Source organism: Dendrobium catenatum, unplaced genomic scaffold, assembly GCF_001605985.2.
Source record: "Dendrobium catenatum unplaced genomic scaffold, ASM160598v2 fragScaff_scaffold_133, whole genome shotgun sequence".
NCBI lineage: Eukaryota > Viridiplantae > Streptophyta > Magnoliopsida > Asparagales > Orchidaceae > Dendrobium > Dendrobium catenatum.
Window position 1 is genome coordinate 14,249,086 of NW_021318595.1, and position 20,623 is coordinate 14,269,708.

The window sequence follows — 20,623 nt, forward strand, 5'->3', positions numbered from 1 at the left end:
GGAGGCGAGTGGCGGTTGGAGGCGAGTGGCGGTTGGAGGCGAGTGACGTAGGCGGCCAGCGAGTGCTGACGATGGTGGTGATGGTGGCTGATAGCAAGTGGTGGCGGTTGGAGGCGAGTGGCAACTAGTGATGAGTGACGTAGGCGGCCAGCGGGTGCTGACGATGGTGACTGGTGATGGATGGCGATGGCTAACAGGGGTAGGTAGCGGCTAGTGCTGGTGGATGGCAAAGGTCAAGCGAGCTTATTTTGGTGTAAACAATTATTGCTTAAAAATGGGCGAGTTTAGTTGATGTGGACATTTGATCGTGAAAGTTTATTAGAGGAGCTGAAAATCGACAGCCATAATTGTACCACTTTATTTTGAGTTATTATTTTTATTTTGATTTATTTATGCATTTTTCATTTTTACCCTCACTTTTGGGAGTAGGCTTATGTGACCACAGGGGGGCACTTTTATCATTTATCTTATTATTATATTTTAGCTATTTATAGCCCCCTATTCTTTTTTAGAGGATGGATGATTATTAAGAGAAAATTCTACATTTTGTTCTTAAGAGCTTTGAGAGTTCTTATGAGAGCTGAAGTCCCTAGATGAGGGCAACGTACTACCCACCAACCGATGGAAGCGTTCGGGCTTGTGGTTTGAAGTCCCTAGGTGAGGGCAAAAGTATTACCCATCAGCCGCAGGAAGCATCCGGGCTCGTGGTTTATCTTCTCCACTGACTCCCTCTCCTCCTCTCCAAGCCGCCACCTTCATCTCGCTTTGATACCATTCCTCTTCCCTTAGTCATTCCCCACCTCTCAGACCAACCACCTCCACCAAGCCGCCGGCCTCCACTTTCCCCAACCTTAGGCCGAACCCTTCCCCCACCCAATCATCGGCCCAACTACCTTCCTAGATGCCGAAACACCATCCCCCCCCCCCCCCTCCCCTTAGCTCCAAAATTTCAAAACTAAGCATTCATTACTTTCCTAATTTAAATTCATGTAAATTTGGAAAGTCAAAAGATTTCAAATTTAAATAACTTTGAATTTGAAATCTTTTTCCTAAAAGAAAAGAGTTATGTTAGGAATGCTCCTCCAATCATGCTATTTGAATTTCAAATAGATAATTACCATAATTTTTTTCCCTAATTAATATTCCAATATTGGCAAGTCATTAAACACCCCACCTCTCCCCTTTGATTTTAAATTTTAAATTTCAAACGCATGGTCAATACTTTACATAATTAGCGCAATTTAAATTAGGAAGATTTTCACATCAGATTTTAATTTATTCAAATCTGAAATCTCTTCCTAAAATAACATGAGCTATATTAGGAAACTCTCCCAATCATGTCAATTTGAATTTAATGAGAGATTGGCCTTAATTTTCCCTCCTATAATTGATAGTCTAGGATTGACAAGTCATAAAATACTCCAATCAAGTCCCCATCAAAGGGGCCGACCCCTCCCTCTCTCCCTTTCCCTTGTTACTCCTCCCAATTAAGTCTCTCGATCAATTACTCCAAATTAACTTCAGATTTGGGATTTGATTTAATTCCTATTTCCTTAATTGAGAGATCATAATTGGCAACTCTATTCAATCAATCATAACACCCCAATCATGGCTAGCTTGGTTCTACATTAGGGGTGTAAACGAGTCGAGTCGAGTCGAGTTTTGGCCCTTATCGAGCTCGGCTCACTTACACCCCTATTCTACATCATTAGTTCGCCTAAAAAATGAACTAAAATGATTTACACTACATTTACTTTGCATTCCTTTTTCTTCCAACCAAACAACAAAATTTTCAAAACCCTTAAATTCAGAATGCTTTACACCCATTTTACTTCCAACCAAACAACCCATAAATTAAAAAGAGTTAGGAATTTCATCTACAACCATAATTGGGTGTGGAGTTTATTGAGATCATTTACTAATAAATATTTTGTTAGATCAACAATCACAGGATTCGCTTAGGCTTATTTGACTTTACAAAGCATTCTTAGAGTGAGAAACCAATAAGCGAGAATGTTTACATTTCAATAATATAATGATAATGCATGGGAAAAAAATAATATGAAGGTGAGGAAGTGAAAATAATTATCTTAAGAGATGATACTTTTCGGCAGAGTATCATTTCTGTTCTTAAAACCACAAAAGCCTTTTGTTGAAGTATTGAGAAAGGTTGATGGTGAAAAATTTCATGCAATGAGCTTTATTTATTATATTATAGAAAAAGCAAAAGAACAAATAGCAAAGAACTTTAGGTGGAGAAGAATTAGCTTATAAAGATATGTGACAAGTTATTGACAAAAATGGGACAACCAACTAAATCATGGTTTGCAGTTAAAGTCAAAAGTTTAACACGTTTAGTTTATGTATGTGAACGAAATTGATGCACATTCAACCAAGTACATATACAGAGAATTAATCATTTGGCTATGGCTAGGATTAACAAATTGCATTAAGTTAATTTCATGAAAAGATGATGATCTTCTAGTTCTTGATGATTTGCTAACGAAGGAGTGATTAATCAAGAAGAACAAAATAAAGAAACGAAGTGCTAGTGGATCATATAATAATGAAGATATTGATGTTTATGCTGCTACAACAACAACAAATCGCTAAAAGCTAATGTCTTTGCATCGCATATTGCTTTCTTAGAATCCTTACGAGCCACTTTATATAATTCCCAATTATCAGAATTTTTAAAATTAAACCAATTTTTATAACAGATGTTTATGCTGCTAATGTAACAAAAACTAGTGGAAGTTCGCAAAGAACCACCAAACACAAATGAGATTAAATATCAAATGACTCGCAAGGTTGGTAAAGTATATTCATTAAGAAATATGAAATAAATTGTTAGTTAATGTTTTATTATTATGAGTATACTTATTATAATAATCCTGACACAAGAGAGATGAAATCAATAATTTTGGACAAGGAAGACATGAATGGGGCGACTCACAAAAGAATATTGGGGAGACTGATAGAGCTATTAGATATCACAATATAAAAGATCACTACAAGGAAAAACGGACAATTACGGGAGAAATACCAGCAGAAATTATCCGTCGGAATTTCCGGTAGTTTTGTAGGTCGCTCATGCGTTGGTATTAACCGGGGTATGAGCTGCCAGAAATTCTGCCAAAACTACCGACAAAATGTTTTAGGTGTTTATTCTGTCAATTATTTTACTTACGCGGTAGCTAATCCGACAAAAATTTCAATCGATTTTTACGTAAATATTGGCGGATTTTTCCGCAAAAAAATACTAATTTTTATGTTTTCAAAACTCGAAACTTCTATTCAATCTTTAGAAATTTGAGTGCTTTTATGATGTATCTTTTATAAATTAAGGTTTTGTTTATTTTATAAACTTGATATTTTCCAATTTTTCGTACTTCTATGATTTTTTTGTTTTTCATTTGAAAACTACACCTTGATTCACTTTGAGATCTTTGTTTCAAGTCAATTGGGAAATCACCTCAATACCTGATATAGTTTTTTTAATCATGTTTATGTGTTCATAGTTCATCATTAAAAATTTTCTCATATTTTGGAGGTGATGTTGGACATTTTGGTAGGGATAAAATATATCAATAACGAAATTTGAAAAGAGGTGCAACATGTATTATTTCATAATATAGGACTTGTTTGCGTGCTAAAGGCAAAAAGTAGAATACAGGGCTATAAATGCCTCTAATAATTCCATCTAAATAACATGAAAAAAAAACTGGTATGGGTTTTGTATTAGGTTTACAGAAAATACCGAGTAAACACATTTCTATTTTTATAGTAAAATTATATTTTAAAAACAACACATTTTGCACAACAATAACAACAACAACAAGCCTTTATCCCGTTGTGGGGCAAGCTACATAAATCATTTTTCTCCATTGTGTCATATTAAGAGTCAAATTCTTATTTAAATCTAATAAAAAATGTCATTTCTATTATTTTCTAACCAAATCTTTTAAAGTCTACCTCCATCTTTCTTAAAATAAGTCAAATCTAATACATCTACTCTCCTAACCAAGTCATAGGAAGGCTACCTTTTTATGTGACTGTTAAATCTCAACCTTACGATCCCGAAGACATCCACGGATGTGAACAGTAATCCGTGGGAGGACTACAAGGATTGCATTAATTCCTCCCATTGATTTAGGAATAATTATATTCATATTATTATAAGAGTTATTTGTTTCCTTATTGATATACCTTGTATAGATCTATAAATAGGGAGTAGATTGCTTAATAAAATTCAAGCTTTTCCCTCTCGTTCCTCTCAATTTAACAGTGACCAAACCATCTACTGAGACTCTCTCTAATCTTATCTGCCACTGAAGCTACTCCAACCTTTTCACGCATATGCTCATTTGTATCATGTCTCTAAAAGTAAAGCTACTCATCCACCTGAGCATCCTCATATCTGCAACACGTACCTTAATATTATGCTTCTCTTTTAATAAAATAGTTGAGAGAATGGTAAAGATATTTAAAATGCCTTAAAAGGTACTCCCAATATTGGGAGTGTAAAATAGAGGAAATAGAGTAGTTTGCCTTTTTTTAATATTTTAATATTTGATTTAAAATACCCCAACATGTACGTTTTCCTGACAATTAAAAACTAGCTCAAATTGTATGAGTTTTGAACTGTTTATTATATATGTTCCTTCACCAAAATCTAATCACTGAGTTCTACTCATCAAATACCCAACCCATCTCCATGTTGTCTCCATCTATCTACCTCGTCAAAATAGAAAGCACCTATGATGCACCGACACTTCTCCTCAAAGAGGCGTGCAGTGTCCACACTGTATCCGACACGACACTCGTCCGACACTCCTCCGACACGTGTCGGATACGCCGAAAATGTGTCCGATTTAAAAAATATTAAATACAAATTGGACAAGCATGTCTTAAATATTTTATGAATTTTTTAAAAATATAATTTCTTGTATTTGGCGAGATTTAAACTAAATTTCTTATTTTCTATCCACAACACCAAATCAACATCCGCACAAATACACATGCATCGAATATTCTCATTTTCATTTCTCTTTGGCAGTGAAGGTATTTTCTTCTCCTCTTTCGGTGACTGATAAATGGCATCAATGCATGACTCTCGACATCCTAATACTAATCATTTTAAGCACAAATTCTAGTTAAATGAGTTATTATTTTTAAAATTATACTTATTGAATTTTTATACACTATTTTTTAAATATAAAAATTATAATACCGTGTCCAACCCGTGTCCGTGTCCTATATTTTCAATAATTTAACGTGTCCTGTGTTCGTGTCGTGTCGTATCTGTGTCGCCGTGTCCTTGTCTGTGCATCATAGAAAAGCACAAATAAAGCATATTTCCTATCATGCCATTCCTCCACTCGTAGCCCTTGCACATAGCCTCCATTATTGATCAACATTAGATGAAATCACCAATCCCAATCTTCCTTCGCTTGATGCTCTCAATTGCATCCCGATGTCACTCTATCTTCACTCTATCTTCGACAAAATCGACATTTCCTGAAGATTCCCTTTGTCACTTGAAGGATAAACTTCACAGATTGTGATTTTCCTTTTCCCACCTCCCTATCTAAATCTTATTCAAGTTCATTCACAATCTTCCACAACTCTTCGCACATGCTTGCAAACCTCAGTGCCTTGGTGGACTATTATAATTTTGTACTTTACACTCAATCAAATAGAAAAATAATTCATTTACACTTACTTTAGAAGCAACCAAACAACTATCGTAATCTAAAAATAACACATTTATTATATATTGTATTTGTAAAATACATGCATTAAATATATCCAACTAAATAACCTTTTAATAGTTTGTGATCGATAAAATAAATATCCCCTCATTCTACTTATAATGGAAAGCCTAAGCTTCAACTGTCCATCATCAATTATTGTTTAATTTAATTGAAATATGTTTCAACCTCTTCATTCAGTATAAATTAATGTTAGTTCAATTAAGGATTGGCTCAAAAAAAATTTAAGCTAGATCAAAATCATTCAAGCAAACTCCAAAACATGCCATGTCAACCTGAGTACCTTTAAAGTAAGGATGTGTGAGCCCTGATTCATGCTTGAATCAGATGTTTGGGGCCAATAATGGACTGGCTTGAACACGAATCGTTCTTGGTCTTATTAAAGGGTAAAACAATATTATAATGATAACGATGAAAATCAAGTATAGTAGTAATATTATAGTGTACAGTCAAGTATACTAACATTCAAACTTTCAGTTAGTAGCAACACGTATCATAACAAAAACATGCACGTGCAAAAGATATTCCCACTAGTAATAGATTATAAAAATACTTACAACAACAGTACGAACAACACCTCCACTGGCACCATCACGAGCAATTGCAAGAGAGACAGCCTTTACCACTAATTTCTGTCATAAAAATAAACGTATTATCAAAAAATTTCTCCAATGGGAACCAGATAATGATCAAGCAATCGTTATGTGAAATAATGTCAGCTTATCAATATTAAAATCCTGCCTCTATTCTGCAATAAATCAAAATAATTTATACTTTACACATAGCAAAACCGCTTATAAAGCATCCACATTTCTGGAGGGGCTATGCTTAAAGCCCCAAAGATACTTTCAGTTTTAAAGATACCACATCAGCACAAATACGGCACTTGAGGTAGTAAATACCTTGCTTTGCAAAAAAGCATAATAATTAGAACATAATCAACAATACACAATTCATTTGATAGCTCAAAACATTCTATTAAAAAATATTTGAATACAAGTTTCTTTCATTGCATTTATAATGTTAACATAATAAGTTATAAGAATAGCATGTAAATAATTGCAATGCCCCACTGTATGAGTGCGAAGTTCTCAAGATTTTGCATATTTTAATACCAAGCTTGAGACCAGGCTCAACAAACATGCTTCATAATATGTTATACAGTGTAGCTGGGCTAATACCATCAAAGCTGCATGGATTAAACCAACAAATATCATCAAAGTTGAGTGGCCTCTTGGTTCATATACAAGAGCTAGTTCTGTGTATACCCAATTTATTCATGTATATGAATTTCTTCCATTACATAAACAAATAATGAAGAACAGATGCTGAGCAGCAAATCTGGAAGGAAATAATTTGTTTAGGGTTAATAATAAAAAAAATAAAAGCCAGAACTATTTGTTTCCAATATTTACATGATGGAGAAGATTTATTAGGATTAGATGGAGGCATTTAAATAATATTAACAAAAATATTTTTGAGAATAAGAAGATACTAGATCTTAAGATTTTATCTATGCATGAAGAAGCTAATGTTATGTATGAAAAAGTAGCAAGCAATATTAAGAACGTTGCAAAAGATGTGATTGGATTATCAAAGGGAAAAGCTCCTAATAGTAAAATAGTTGATGATGGAATCAACATGTTCAAGAAAAAATAAAAAATAAGAAGATATGCTATAAAAATAAGTTTATATGTAAAAATTCTGATAATTGGGAAAGACATAAAAAGGCCCATAAGGAGTCTAAGAAAGCAATATGCGATGTAAAGATTTTAGCTTTTAATGATTTATATAATAGATTAGATACTAAAGAGAACGAAAAATATATGTATAAGTTAGTCAAACAAGAGATAATAGTAGTAAGGATTTAGTTCAATTGAAGTGTAGTAAGGATTTAGTTCAATTGAAGTGTAGTAAGGATGAAGATCAAAAAGTGTATTTATTAGGAGAAAATATTCAACAAAGGTGGATGAGATATTTTTATAAACTCTTCAATGAAGATTATGAGAATGCAATCGACTTTAGTGACCTTAGCACCCTAAATGAAAATATATTTTTTTGTTCTTATTGGTGTATTAATAAAATTGAAGTTAGAGAGCCTTTAAAGAAAATGAAGTGTGGAAAAACTATTGGACCTGATGATATTCCAATAGAGGTGTAGAAATGCTTAGGAGATGAAGGAATTTCTCGACTTACTAAACTTTTTAATATTATTTTAAAGACTAAACATATGTCAGATGAGTGGAGAATGAGTGTGTTAATTCCTATTTTTAAGAATGAAGGTGATGCAAAAGATTGTGCAAATTATATAGGAATTAAGTTAATGTGTCATACTTTAAAACTATAGGAGAGAGTTATGGAGCATAGGTTGTGGTATGATACTAACATTTCTCAAAATCAATTTGGATTCATGTCGCGTAGGTCTACTAATGGAAGCTATACATTTATTGAGGTTTGATGGAGAAGTATAGAGAGAATAAGGAGGATCTACATATGATATGTATTGATTTAGAGAAAGCATAAGATAAAGTTCCAAGAGAAGTGCTATGGAGAGTTCTAGAAAAGAAAGTGATTAATAATGCTTATATTTCAGTCATTAAGGATATGTATGCAGGAGTTACTTGTGTTCAAACATATGATGCACCGACACGGACAAGGCGACACAGACACGACACGGACACCGGACACGACATTTTTTAAAAATATAGGACACGGGTATGGCATGGACACGGCATAATAATTTGTTAATATAATCTATAGAAATCAAGGTGACATTATATTAAAAATGACAAGCAATAATAAATCAATTTCATTATAGCTTGTTTAGCTTATAATATAAAGATGTTTAGTACAAAATGTCTATCATTCAACATAGAAATTATAATTTCATTTATATCTTGATTATTCATTATTTTTATCTAGATAACATTGTAACAAACCAATCATACTTAGGAATACATCAAGTTAAATTGATATTAAGTGAAATTAAAATATCTCAATAATAAGACAACATGAATACAACAATATACCGGTCTGCCGGGGTCCAAGGGGGGCGCTGCCCCCTGGGCGGGGTTCGACAAATTTTTAGGGTAAGAGTAATTTTGAAGTTTTGCATGTTTTTAAGAGTAATTTTGAAGTTCTGCTTGTTTTTAAAGTTCGTAAGTTGTTTGTATGGAAAGATACTGAGCGGTACCGAGCATGTACCGAGCGATACCTAGCGGTACTGAGCTGACAAAGCATGTACCTAGCGATACATAGTGGTACCGAGCATGTGTCTAACGATACCGAGCATGTAACTAACGATACCGAGCATGTACCTAGCGGTACCGAGCATGTACCTAGCGATACCTAGTGGTACGCGTGTCCGGTTTTAATTTTAATTTTTTAAATTGCGACACTCCAATGCCGTGTTGGACGTGTCCATGCAGTGTCAGACGTGTGTCCGTGTCCGACACTGCATACCCTCTTTAAGCGGAGTGTCGGTGCCTCATAGGTTCAAACACAAGGTGATTTGACCAAGTATTTTCCTATTTCAATTGGATTACATCAAGGATCAACCTTAAGCCCAAGCCTTATTGCTTTAGTCATGGATGTTCTCACTACACATTTGCAAGAGGTTGTACCCTGGTATATATTTTTTGTTGATGATATTCTTCTTGTTGATAAGACTAGAGAGGGAGTTGAAGGTAAACTTGAATTATAGAGATGAACCTTAGAGTCTAAAGGCTTTCGTTTGAGTAGATCTAAAAATGAATATATAGAGTGTAATTTTAGCAATAATAGTTCAAGTGGGGAGATTAGTCATTAATAAGAGTACATGTTTTAGATATATTGGGCCTTTTGTTCAGAGTAATGGTGAAAGAGATAGGGATATTATTATTAGAATTCAAATTGGATGGTTGAAATGGAGCAATGTATCAGGCTTGTTCTGTGATTAAAAATCCCCCTCAAATTCAAGGGAAAATTCTATAAGATGGTGGTTAGATTTGCAATGCTTTATAGGTACAGAATGTTGGTCATTAAAAGAGAAGCATAATATTAAGCTAAGTGTTGCAGAGTTGATGATGCTCAGGTGGATGAGTGGCTTTACTCTTAGAGACAGGATACGAAATGAGCATATACATGAAAAGGTTGGAGCAGCTCCGGCGGAAGATGAGATTAGAAAGAATCGCCTTAGATGATTTAGTCATATAAAACGGCAGCCTTCTGATGACCCGGTTAGGAAAGTAGATGTATTAGATTTGACTTATGTTAAGAAAGGCAGAGGCAGACCTAAAAAGACTTGGTTAAAAAATACTTGAAATGACCTTTCTTTATTAAATTTAAATGAGAATTTAACTTTTAACAAGGCACAATAGAGAAAAAGGATTCATGTAGCCGACCCTGCATAGTGGGATAAAGGCTTGATGTTGATGTTGTTGTTTGGTAGGAGATTTACTAAGCTGAATAAGAAATACTTTATCATACCTCAGCTTCATCCTTGCTCATCCCTTCCTTCCACGCTTGATCAAAAAATCCATACAAATAACTGGAACCAGAACCTGCAAATTATGCAAGTGCTTTATATTATTTACACAATGACTAACAAATACAACATAAACTAAACATAGAGCTAAAATTAATATCACAAAATAAAGAAAAAAAATTAAAGCGCCAGGAGACTCCCTTATGATTTCAAATGACACTCATTTATGTGAGACAGAGGAGAGGTTGAAGTTGGTGCTGATTTAGGATTAGTTTATTTGAATAACCAAAAGACATGTAGCCTTTTACTTTCTAGGGTTATACAAATGATCACTACAACCCTAAATCTTTCTTCAGCTCATCTATTAATTCTTGAAATAAAACTTCAAAGTACACAGAACCTAATTTTCTGCTCTGAAAAAACAACTACTTTATCAAACCATCTCATTCTCCAGCATTATTAACTATTTGCGATCCAGTTTTTTGAAATTATAATTAATGCATCCATCAGGATCCTTCAATCTTTGGTACTTATAAATTCTTGCTAATTATATCTTTATCTTCAAAAGATTATTATTTGCTTCAGAGACTGTTTCCAATATGAATAGCATTCATGGCTGTAAAGCATTTATGGAGACTAAAGAGGACTCAATGATTCAATAAATGGAAGCAGGAAAAAGTGTCAGCTTTGTAAGATTTGTAGTCATAAATTTCCACTTATACAACTGAAAGTGAATGAGTGACCTCAACACCAGATGAAAGAATGGAAGAGAAATTCTTTCTAGTGAAAGATGTTCTACAACAATTGCCGTTCAGGGAGTTTGGTGTGGTAGCACGAGTCAAGAGCACAATAATTCAATCATTTGATCATTGCATTGGTGAAGGTAGAACCTAAGCACCTCAATTAAGCAACAATTAGGCAACTAAATCAACACGAGCATTGACCACATGACCATAGGGAGAGGAGACGAGTTCTGCTGTGAAGTTGGGGAATTAAACAGCTCAACTGAATAAGGAGATGAGAAAGACTTAACTAAAAGTTCAAAAGTGAGACCTGTGAGAACGTGAATCTAGGTTGTGACAAAAGATCTTGTAATAGAGGAAAATTTTAAGTGATAATTAACTTAAATTAGAGATAAAAAATTCATAGCCACCGCTTGACCTTAAGAGATTTGAAAAAATAATGGTTCTACTTTCATTGCTACATTAAAAACCTCATAATTTCCTGTGTAATAAGTGAAACTTTCTCATCAAGTAAAAAAGTGTGAGCAATATTATTTTCATCATCTCATGATTTTCTTAACGATTTCTCATTACCATCTTCTTCTCAATGAATCATAGAATTCTGGACTTTGATATTTATGATCACTAAACTCAGCCTCGTCTTCGAAATATTACTTATTTTTTGCTTCGTAGATGGATCTTTCTTCAAGTTTACAAGTACCAAATTGAATCTCATTTTACTTGTTCAATAAAATGTTCTTTGATTTCAACTTCAAAATACATTTCTTCATTTGACATACATATTTGTCTATTTTTTATCTAGAATCTTCTCCATAACATCTTGTTACTGGCCTAGAGATTTGAACAAGTTCATGTACAGCTCTCCAACTATTCATGCTGACTTCAAGCCTACACAACTTTACAGCAATCAACAAGGGGCACTAAAGTAAACCATCTTACAGGGTAAGAAACAAATTGATGTAGGAAGGGGTAGGTTTTCTATATGTCCTGGGAAGTTCCATGATTCTGAGAAATTGATGTAGGGAAATCTTTTAAAGTCACACTGATACGATTCCTACAAAAACCTCCAATGAAAAAAATTCCCTTGGATTTATAACATTTTTCAAATGAGGGTTACAACTCTTAAAAATATATAACACTCAATTATTCCATAAGAAAATATCAATTAAGACTATTGAGTTTGTTTTCAGCATAGGCAAGTTCTACCCTACCACCCGTACCACGAAACTTGTTTCTTTTCTGATGATTTTCGTGAATGAGAAGCAGAAAAGTCACGAAAGTGCAATGCTGTGTCATTTGGCACAATTTCATAGTGTGTTGCGTGTCATGTGCATGAGTAAGCCTTACAAAATATGGTCTAATTAATATAAACCATTAATAAAACTATAATGACCGTATGACCAATAAAATTAAATCAAATAAATAGGAAAAAAGTTTATTTTGATACACAACATTCAATGCCAAAGTAAAAATTATCCGAGCAAAAGTCGTAACTTGAAATGTGTAATGTGCATTGATTTGATAAAAGTTAAAAATATTTCAAAATCGTGCTTGCCATCACATTCTCCATAGGATTGTTGATGGAACTCATACATATTTTTTTTTAAATTTATTTTCTTTAGTTTGATGCGTGTGCATGTTGCCATGAAATGTTATAGTTTTAAAATGATACTCCATCTTAATAGCAACTACTAATGTAGCCATTTTGAAAAATAATGAGGAAATATTTGAAACTATTGAGTATGGTTTCCCTTAATCAAGAGAATTGAGTCTCACTTATTTGATATTAGAATGAGAGATCTTAAAGTGCAAAATCAAATCCTTTTTGTTGCTTATTTTAGACACTTCAGTGCAGTGTATGTCAACATAGGAAGCCAGAAGGAAATATCCTACGTAGACGTACATCAATTCTTGTGACATGAAAGTACCACTACTGCTGAATGCATCAATTGCTGCTTAGGAAGAAACGGAATTTCTAGTGTGAAATATCAATTCATTGGGATAAATAATAGAAAGAGGATGAATGAAAAAAAAAAGGAAGCTAAAAGTTTGATAGGAACAGAAATTGTGAGCATGTGGATGAGTAGGAAAATTTTTTAAATAGCTTCTAGTTGTAGTATGGGTCGCTGCTATCTGTAGTGCAGCATGCATGAGAATTGCATCACCAGAAAGACTAAGCATGCCACTCAAGGCTCCAAACAATAAGGCTTTGGAAACTTTTTCCTAGAACATATGGAGGAAGTAAGAAGGATGCCAAGGCAATCTAGCATAAAGAAGATATTATAAAGAGAGTCGAGAAAGAACCCCTCAATAAATAACAGCGTGTCCAATAAAGCAAGTATCTTCTCGTTATGTCAAGTTAGAAAGCTTCTAAAACACGTTTCATATCATATAAAATACAGAAGAGGATTCCAAGCACAATTCACTCGGGAGTAGATGGCCCCACTTTTCTGAAGTCATTAATCAACGAGTATAAAAATACAAGAAAGGCGGGGGAATGGACTATAGTATCACGTGTCCCATTTATTAAGGGATCAGATTCTAAAACGACATGCACTTCCGATAACAGACCAAGACAATCTTGTTATCACATAAGCACGATTTTCTTTTCAAATTAAACAAAATGACAATCTTTAAATAAGCCCCACCCATCATGCCTTATAATAATCTTTGAAGGAATCCTCCTGGAACACTAATGGAAACAATTTCTATAAGGGTCCGGCAACTAGTTCACATTTGAAAATAAGACTGTTACAAGAAAAGATGCATATCAAACGAGAATAAATAGTATTTCGATTGAGATGCTTACCTCCAATAGTGAAGGGTTGCCTCAAAATTGTCCCTCCAAGGGGAATGGAGTAAATTTGTCCTCCTTCATATTTATCCCAACCACCAACAATAAGGCCAGTTTGCAACATGTTCTGAAAACAATTCATGATAAATGCCAAAATGAATGTAAGCATCATTGACGTGCCAATGTGCTAGTTAAATAAGAAAATGAAGTTGTAGTTTGTCTTCTCTGCACTTTTTCTTTTGAAACCAGCATTATGATCAACATTAATCATACATTAATGTGCATTCAAATGCCAAGATATCTTAAAAAAAACTATTCTACAGATTGCAGATCCATGGAATTGAATTAAGAACGAGTTGAATAATGAAAAAAAACACTATAAATAACAAATATAGTTTTTTATGTTTGCCAAACATATGAATAATTCAATTGCATTAAATCACAGACAACAGGGTTAAAATGTACCTTGTTCTGATAAGAAAATAATCTAAGTAAATTGGCCGCAACTTTGACTGTAGCAGGCTGTCCAAGTTGAATTCTGCATCGGCAATACCAGGTAGCATACAAATAAATAGTATGGCATCTTTTTGTTAGTATAAAACCACAATCCTTACCATGATTACTAAGTTATCATAGATAAAAAAAATTAAAAAAAAAAACAGCAGAAGGAAAACGTCCGAAGACAAACTCAAAATGCCAAAGTAGAAGTTAAACCATGCAATCTGGACACTTACGTGCTACAAGGTGTTAATATTTTAGAAAAATAATAGCAGATAATCAAAATGGAACAGATTCACCTATCCAATACAGAAAAAGCTTTTCATGAAGCTTCGTTAGCTAGTCTAACATACTACAGTAGACGGATAGGCCATCTAGTTCACTTGTAATTTTGTTAATTAACAATGAATATAAAATCACCACCATCATCAATATGTATAATATGGCTGACAAATACCACAACCATGAAACATATACTTCTTTAATCTAGGAGGGCCTTCAGGAGATTGGGGGCCAACTCCATCAATCAGTTTGGCTACAACAAGAGTAATTGGGTTCACTTCATCATTCAGGTAAACAACAAATTTGTAGGCCGTACTCGAAGTTACTAGGGTTGACTCAATCACATGGGCCAACTACATTGATTTGGCTTGATTATAACATATAAACTTGATTCCTAATATTTCCAACTATGTGAGTAGGTTTTGTGTGCGTGTCTGTGGGAGTGGGGAGAGGTTTTATGTTGGGTGGCAAAGGAGGGTTCCATAGAGTACATTAAATGGTAAATTTCGTATTGTTTTTAACAACTCTTAAAGTAATTATTGCCAATTAGTAATTGCCAGAACATTTGTCAACTTATTCACTTGGTTATACAAAGCATATTCTATTAGATATCCCAACCATTACCTTTAGGTGATGGTCCATGGTAATAGCTAGGAAAACATGTAAAGATTAATAAAATAGTTATTTGTTCTGCCCAATTCACCCTAACTGGCTCTCTCTAAAATCCTACTTCGGCCTAACTGTTAAGGTCTACTATTAGTAAAGTAATCCTCCTCTCAACCTAAAATCAAAATATAACTTGTTGGTGGAATTTAACATCCTCAACGGATGGAAATATTTTGTGATCAAGCACAACATAAAAAATAATATATTACCTCAAATGATAAAAATATAATTTTACTATGGACTTGATAAAAAAAACTTGAAATTTTATATTTTACTAGAAACTTTCCCCTACTCGATATATTTGATCGAGCATGATTTATTTTATTCTAGAGTATAGATTCCTCACAGGGGAAATCCCATATGGAGATCATGATTTATTTTATTCTGGAGTATAGATTCCTCACAGGGGAAATCCCATATGGTTAATGACACCCTTAAGCATTTATTTTTTAGGAAAACTTCTGATTAAAATAACGGTTTACGTTATTTCATCAAAGCATTGTTTAAAATTTCGCAATATGGGGCTTGCCTTGAGGCCCGCCTCAACGCAATCCTAGTGAAAAACGCTTGGAGGCGTAACCTCAATGCAATTCTAGTGAAAAACGCCCGAGGCTTACGCCTCCAGCTTTTTTTATGAGGCTAGCCTTGAGGCGCGCCTCGCCTTAATAGCGTGAGGAGTATACCTCAACCGATTTATATATTTTTTTGTTAAAACTTACCTAAATCCTAAACTAAAGCCTCTAATAAATCACGCCTTCACGCACCCCCAAGCCGTAGCAACTTCCTCTCAATCGATTAGGGCAGATGGATGCAGGAGTCGGAGCAAGAGCAAGGAGCGACGCCGGAGTTGGGTTGGCCGGAAGGGTCGACGCCGGAGAGGATTCAAGACGACGGTGACGAAGAGCAAGATCTGGCCGGCGGGTGCAGACGAAGATCGGAGATTTCTTTGGATATGTTTGTAAGTTTTCGAAATCCCTTTCCTTCGGTTTTGTTTTTGCCTCTATCACCGTTTGAATGAGAGGGATTTATGTCGTGAGTATGTCGGTTTGCTGAAACGTTGTGTCCGATCGTTTATGTCGGTGGGTTTGTCGGTGGGGAGCCGTTACAGTCAACAAACCTCTACCTCTAGCCCACCACCTTGGTCGTAGCCACCACCATCATAGCCACAGTCGATAACCACTTGAAAGCCGCACACCACCACCACCACCTCCTCTAAAAATTTTGGAGTATTATTCTCATCTTTATATTGATGGCAAAAATTTATGAAAAAAATAGATAGTGTGATAGTGCCCAATATGTAGCATGTCTTTTCCATATCTAGCATTTAAAATGAATTAAAGATTAAGTTGAAAAGGGTGACCTGCTGCACGTGGCCTAGAATCAATTATTAAATTTCATTGTTAATTGAGATAGCATGTTCAAATCAGGGAATCATCATCTCTAATATGCATATGTCAAGTTGCGTGCATCAACCCTTCCAAAACATGGAATAGCAAGGGCCAACAATGAACCACTCACATGTTAAAATCTAGATACAAACAAAATAAACAGAAAAGAGGCTAGGTTCATCTATCTATATATACAAACCCTCTTCAGGTCATGTGGTTAACATAGACTAATCAATACCAGTACTTAGAACAGTAACAATTTCTTCTCTACGAATTGAATTGCATGTGGTGCTATGCTCTCATGTCATGTGGTCATGTGGTGCTATGCTCACAACTCAATTAGGTTTGTTAAGTTTAAGGTTGATGACTAGGTCAATATGTGGAAGCAAGTAATTGACATTCATTTTTTGGAAGCCGACTCCACAATTTGCAATAGCCTTTTCAAGCTTCTCACTCCTCTTGGTGTTCACTTTCAATATTGTCCACCAATAAACCTAAAAACTCTAATGTGACGACTATGTATGGTTGTGTGGCCGGTTCGAGAAGACACTAAGGGTTAAATTGGGGTGTAACCTTCACAAGAATCTTCTTATGTAGGATAAAAACATATTGGTAGAGTTAATTTGGTGTTGGACTATAAGTTAGAAGTGTAACAAGGGTCGACCTAGGGCTTGAGCCTGAAATTTCAAATAGCAGCAGATTGACTTCACTTGAATAGATCTCCCAATATACTGATCCAAAAACCATCAAATCATTTGCAAAAGTTATAAGAAAGTCTAGTTGTGATCCAAAAGTTTTCATAATTTTTAGAAGAATCTAGATATTTTTTTAGAATTTATAAGTGGTTGGGTCCAAAAAAAATCCTAATCTGGCCGATTTGACTAGTTATAGTTCAGGTTTTTAATGACAAGATTTACTCCCATGGAAAATTAGGAAATTGACTAGGGAATGATAGTGGGATATCTTAAGATGTATTGTAGAGTTTTCTACAATTTTTAGAACAGTTTAAGGTCAACAAATCTCAACTGGAGCAACACTACGGTAGATTTCAGCCAAGGTTTGTCCGACAGCTATAAGTGGGTCTAAATGGGGATTTTTATGGGATTTATTTGATTTTATGGGATTTATTCGAAGACATAATTTTAGACCAAGTAGTGACAAAGCTAAACAAAATCAAAGCAAATGATTTTAACAAAATACAGAAAGAAAAAACCAATCAATCACCAAAGATGATTAGGTGATCACCAACCCCCTCTCATATAGCTGACCATCAAGCCAAGCCAACACTTAGAATTCACTCCAACTTCAATTAAAAAACATCCAACAACTTAATTACACAATAAATGATGTTTAAATATAAGTTAAAATAACAGAAAATTGAATTTAAAAAGAAGAGGAAAAGGGAAAAGAGGTTGCCCATGCTAGTACCATAACTACTCTCTCCCACTGTAGTAACCACCATAACTACTCCCTCCTTCCATTCTTGGCCATCCACTACACTCCTCCCTAGCTCTTTGTTTGGTCAGCCACTCACTCCATGCATGAGCCACTTAATTAAATCAATTAAGTGTCTTTTAATATCCATATAACATATAAAACCCACAATACAAATATCAAGTCTCACACACATACAATTACAATACCACATAAAATTTTCATACATATAATTAAGTAGAAAATATTGAATTTAAATCTTAATAGGACACAATGGAGAAAACAGAATAATGTAGTGGACCCCACGTTGGGGGATAAAGGCTTGATGTTGTTGTTGTTGTATAATTAAGTAGAAAAGATAAATGAACTTCCCTAGCTTAAGATCTTCAACTTGTTTCTAGTGATGGTTCACTATGCTTAGATATAATTTTCCTGAATTGAGCCCTAGTGGTTCGACCATTTATGTCATCTATTGCTTTTAATGCTCTTGGTGTGGCACCAAAAAAAATTATGCAGGTAAAAGAATAACTTATAAGCAACTAACCAATTATTTTGAAATCTGGATCTGTTCTAATGCACCGGTTTCTTGGCACAAATTTGTAATCTGAGAAATTTGACTTAAACACGTGATGAGGACATCCAACCATGGATAGTCTACCAGAGAAGAGGCCGATATTCCAAGGCCACGATCGCACCACTTTATTTTTGAGCTATCATTTGTATTATGTTTATTATTATTTGTGTATTTGATTTATTATCGCATTTTTTTCATTTTTACCCTCACTTGAGGGACTAGTTGTTTGTGACCCTTAGGGGCACTTTTGCCTTTTGGATTTACTATTGTAACTTGACTATTTATAACTCCTCTTCTTTGGAGAGGATAATGATGATTATTATGAAATTTCAGCACTTTTGCTCCTTTGAGAGTTTTAAGAGTTCTTGTGAGAACCTTGGTGAGATCCCTATGTGAGAGCAATGCATTACCTATCAGCCGCAGGAAGCGTCCGGGCTCATGTTCCTTTTCCACTCCAATTTCTCCTTGCCCTTTTTCCAAGCTGTCGGCCTCCACCTTATCCCCCTAACCGCCGGCCTAAACCCTCCCCTCTTCCCTTCCTAGCCGCCGGCCATTAAACCCTATTCCCCTCCTAGCCGTCGGCCACCTCACACCCCACCCTCCTTTTTCGTTTTGACTCAAAATTTCAAACTCCAAATTGATACTTTCCATTTTAACTCATTTTAAATTAGGAAGAGTTTTAAAATTCAAATCCCAATTTATTGGAATTTAAATCTCCTTTCCTAAAATAGGATGATACAATTTAGAAAAGTCCCTCACATTATGTTTTATTTGAATTTTAACTAGGATATCATTTAAACACCCTTTCCTATTTTAAGATTCCAAATATAACAAACATTAACTCCTCAAATCAAGCCCCTATATCCATGCTAGCCGCCGGCCCACCCCTCCCTCTTTCCTCTTTGAAAACTTGCCAAGACACCTTATTCTATAAATAACAAATTATGTTTGGCAAGTTTTAAGTGTCCAAAATCAAACCTCCAATCAATCTAGTCGCCGCCTTCATCCATCTCTTTCCCTTGTGGTTCTTCCCAATTAATTCCCCCAATCAATCTCTCCACTAAAATTTTAGATTTTAAGAGGATTTTAACCACACAAGTTTGCTGTCCAAAAAATTCAGAAATTCCTCTTGTTGTTGTCCCGCTGTCCGGAAGATTCCAATTAGTTGTCCAAAAATTTCAGCAAGTTCCCCTTGCTATCCTACTGTCCGGAAGGTCCCCGTTTGCTATCCAGAAGTTCCAGCACCTTGTAATTTGTCATCTATTCATGGATGGCCAATCCTGAACGTGATCACGACTTCGTATTCAACAACCAAGGGTTCGTTGGCATCTCTCGATCTCCAATCTTTGACATTGATCTAGAGAACAACCATTACATTGAAGACTACGTAGAAATAATCCTCTTCTCCCTTGCCTCCACTATCGGCCAACGACAACATCCTGTTCAGTGGCAATTTTCTTCCGAATCCTGGCAAAGGTGAACTCTCTTCAAAGTCTTATCTCTTCTAAGTTTTACTCAATTGTGACATCAAAAAGATTATGTAAGCTTTCTCGGTTTCCACCAATCATCAAAAAGTTGAGTGAGGGATCTTACATAGTGACTATTCTAAATGTTAATTTAGGGATTTCTTTCGAAAGCCCTACATTAAACAAAATCTAATTTGATTGGTTATTTTTGTGCTCTAAAACGTTGTTGTGTAACATATTGCTTGATTTAAAATACTACTTTATTGTTTTCAATCACCGTTTCAATCATGGAAGTTGACTAATTGCTCTTGCTCTTTCAAAAGCATATAATTTCAAAGGCAAAACACAACCAACGCATTTAGTCCTGCATCAACACATGGATACCCAACATCTACTATTAATCTGAATGCATTTTGAAGTATCCACATATATAGCAAGTAATAAAGAACAACCCTTGAAATCTCTTTTCTCTAACTTTCCACCTCCAAGTTTCAAAATTTTCCATGCTGGGCTTATCTTCTGACGCAAGAAAAACCCAT

At 34.8% G+C, this 20,623-nt stretch overlaps 1 protein-coding gene across 1 annotated transcript in view; it reads right to left on the reverse strand.

Annotated features, from left to right (window-relative positions):
• Window positions 1-20,623, reverse strand: part of LOC110104267 (proteasome subunit beta type-6) — a 39,148-nt gene that overhangs the window by 7,435 nt on the left and 11,090 nt on the right. The window contains exons 4-7 of the mRNA XM_020833293.2: window positions 14,242-14,314; window positions 13,792-13,903; window positions 10,242-10,315; window positions 6,332-6,406 (exon numbers count right to left, since the gene is read on the reverse strand). Coding sequence (XP_020688952.1) covers window positions 6,332-6,406; window positions 10,242-10,315; window positions 13,792-13,903; window positions 14,242-14,314 — 334 coding nt within the window. The remainder of the gene's footprint in view (window positions 1-6,331; window positions 6,407-10,241; window positions 10,316-13,791; window positions 13,904-14,241; window positions 14,315-20,623) is intronic.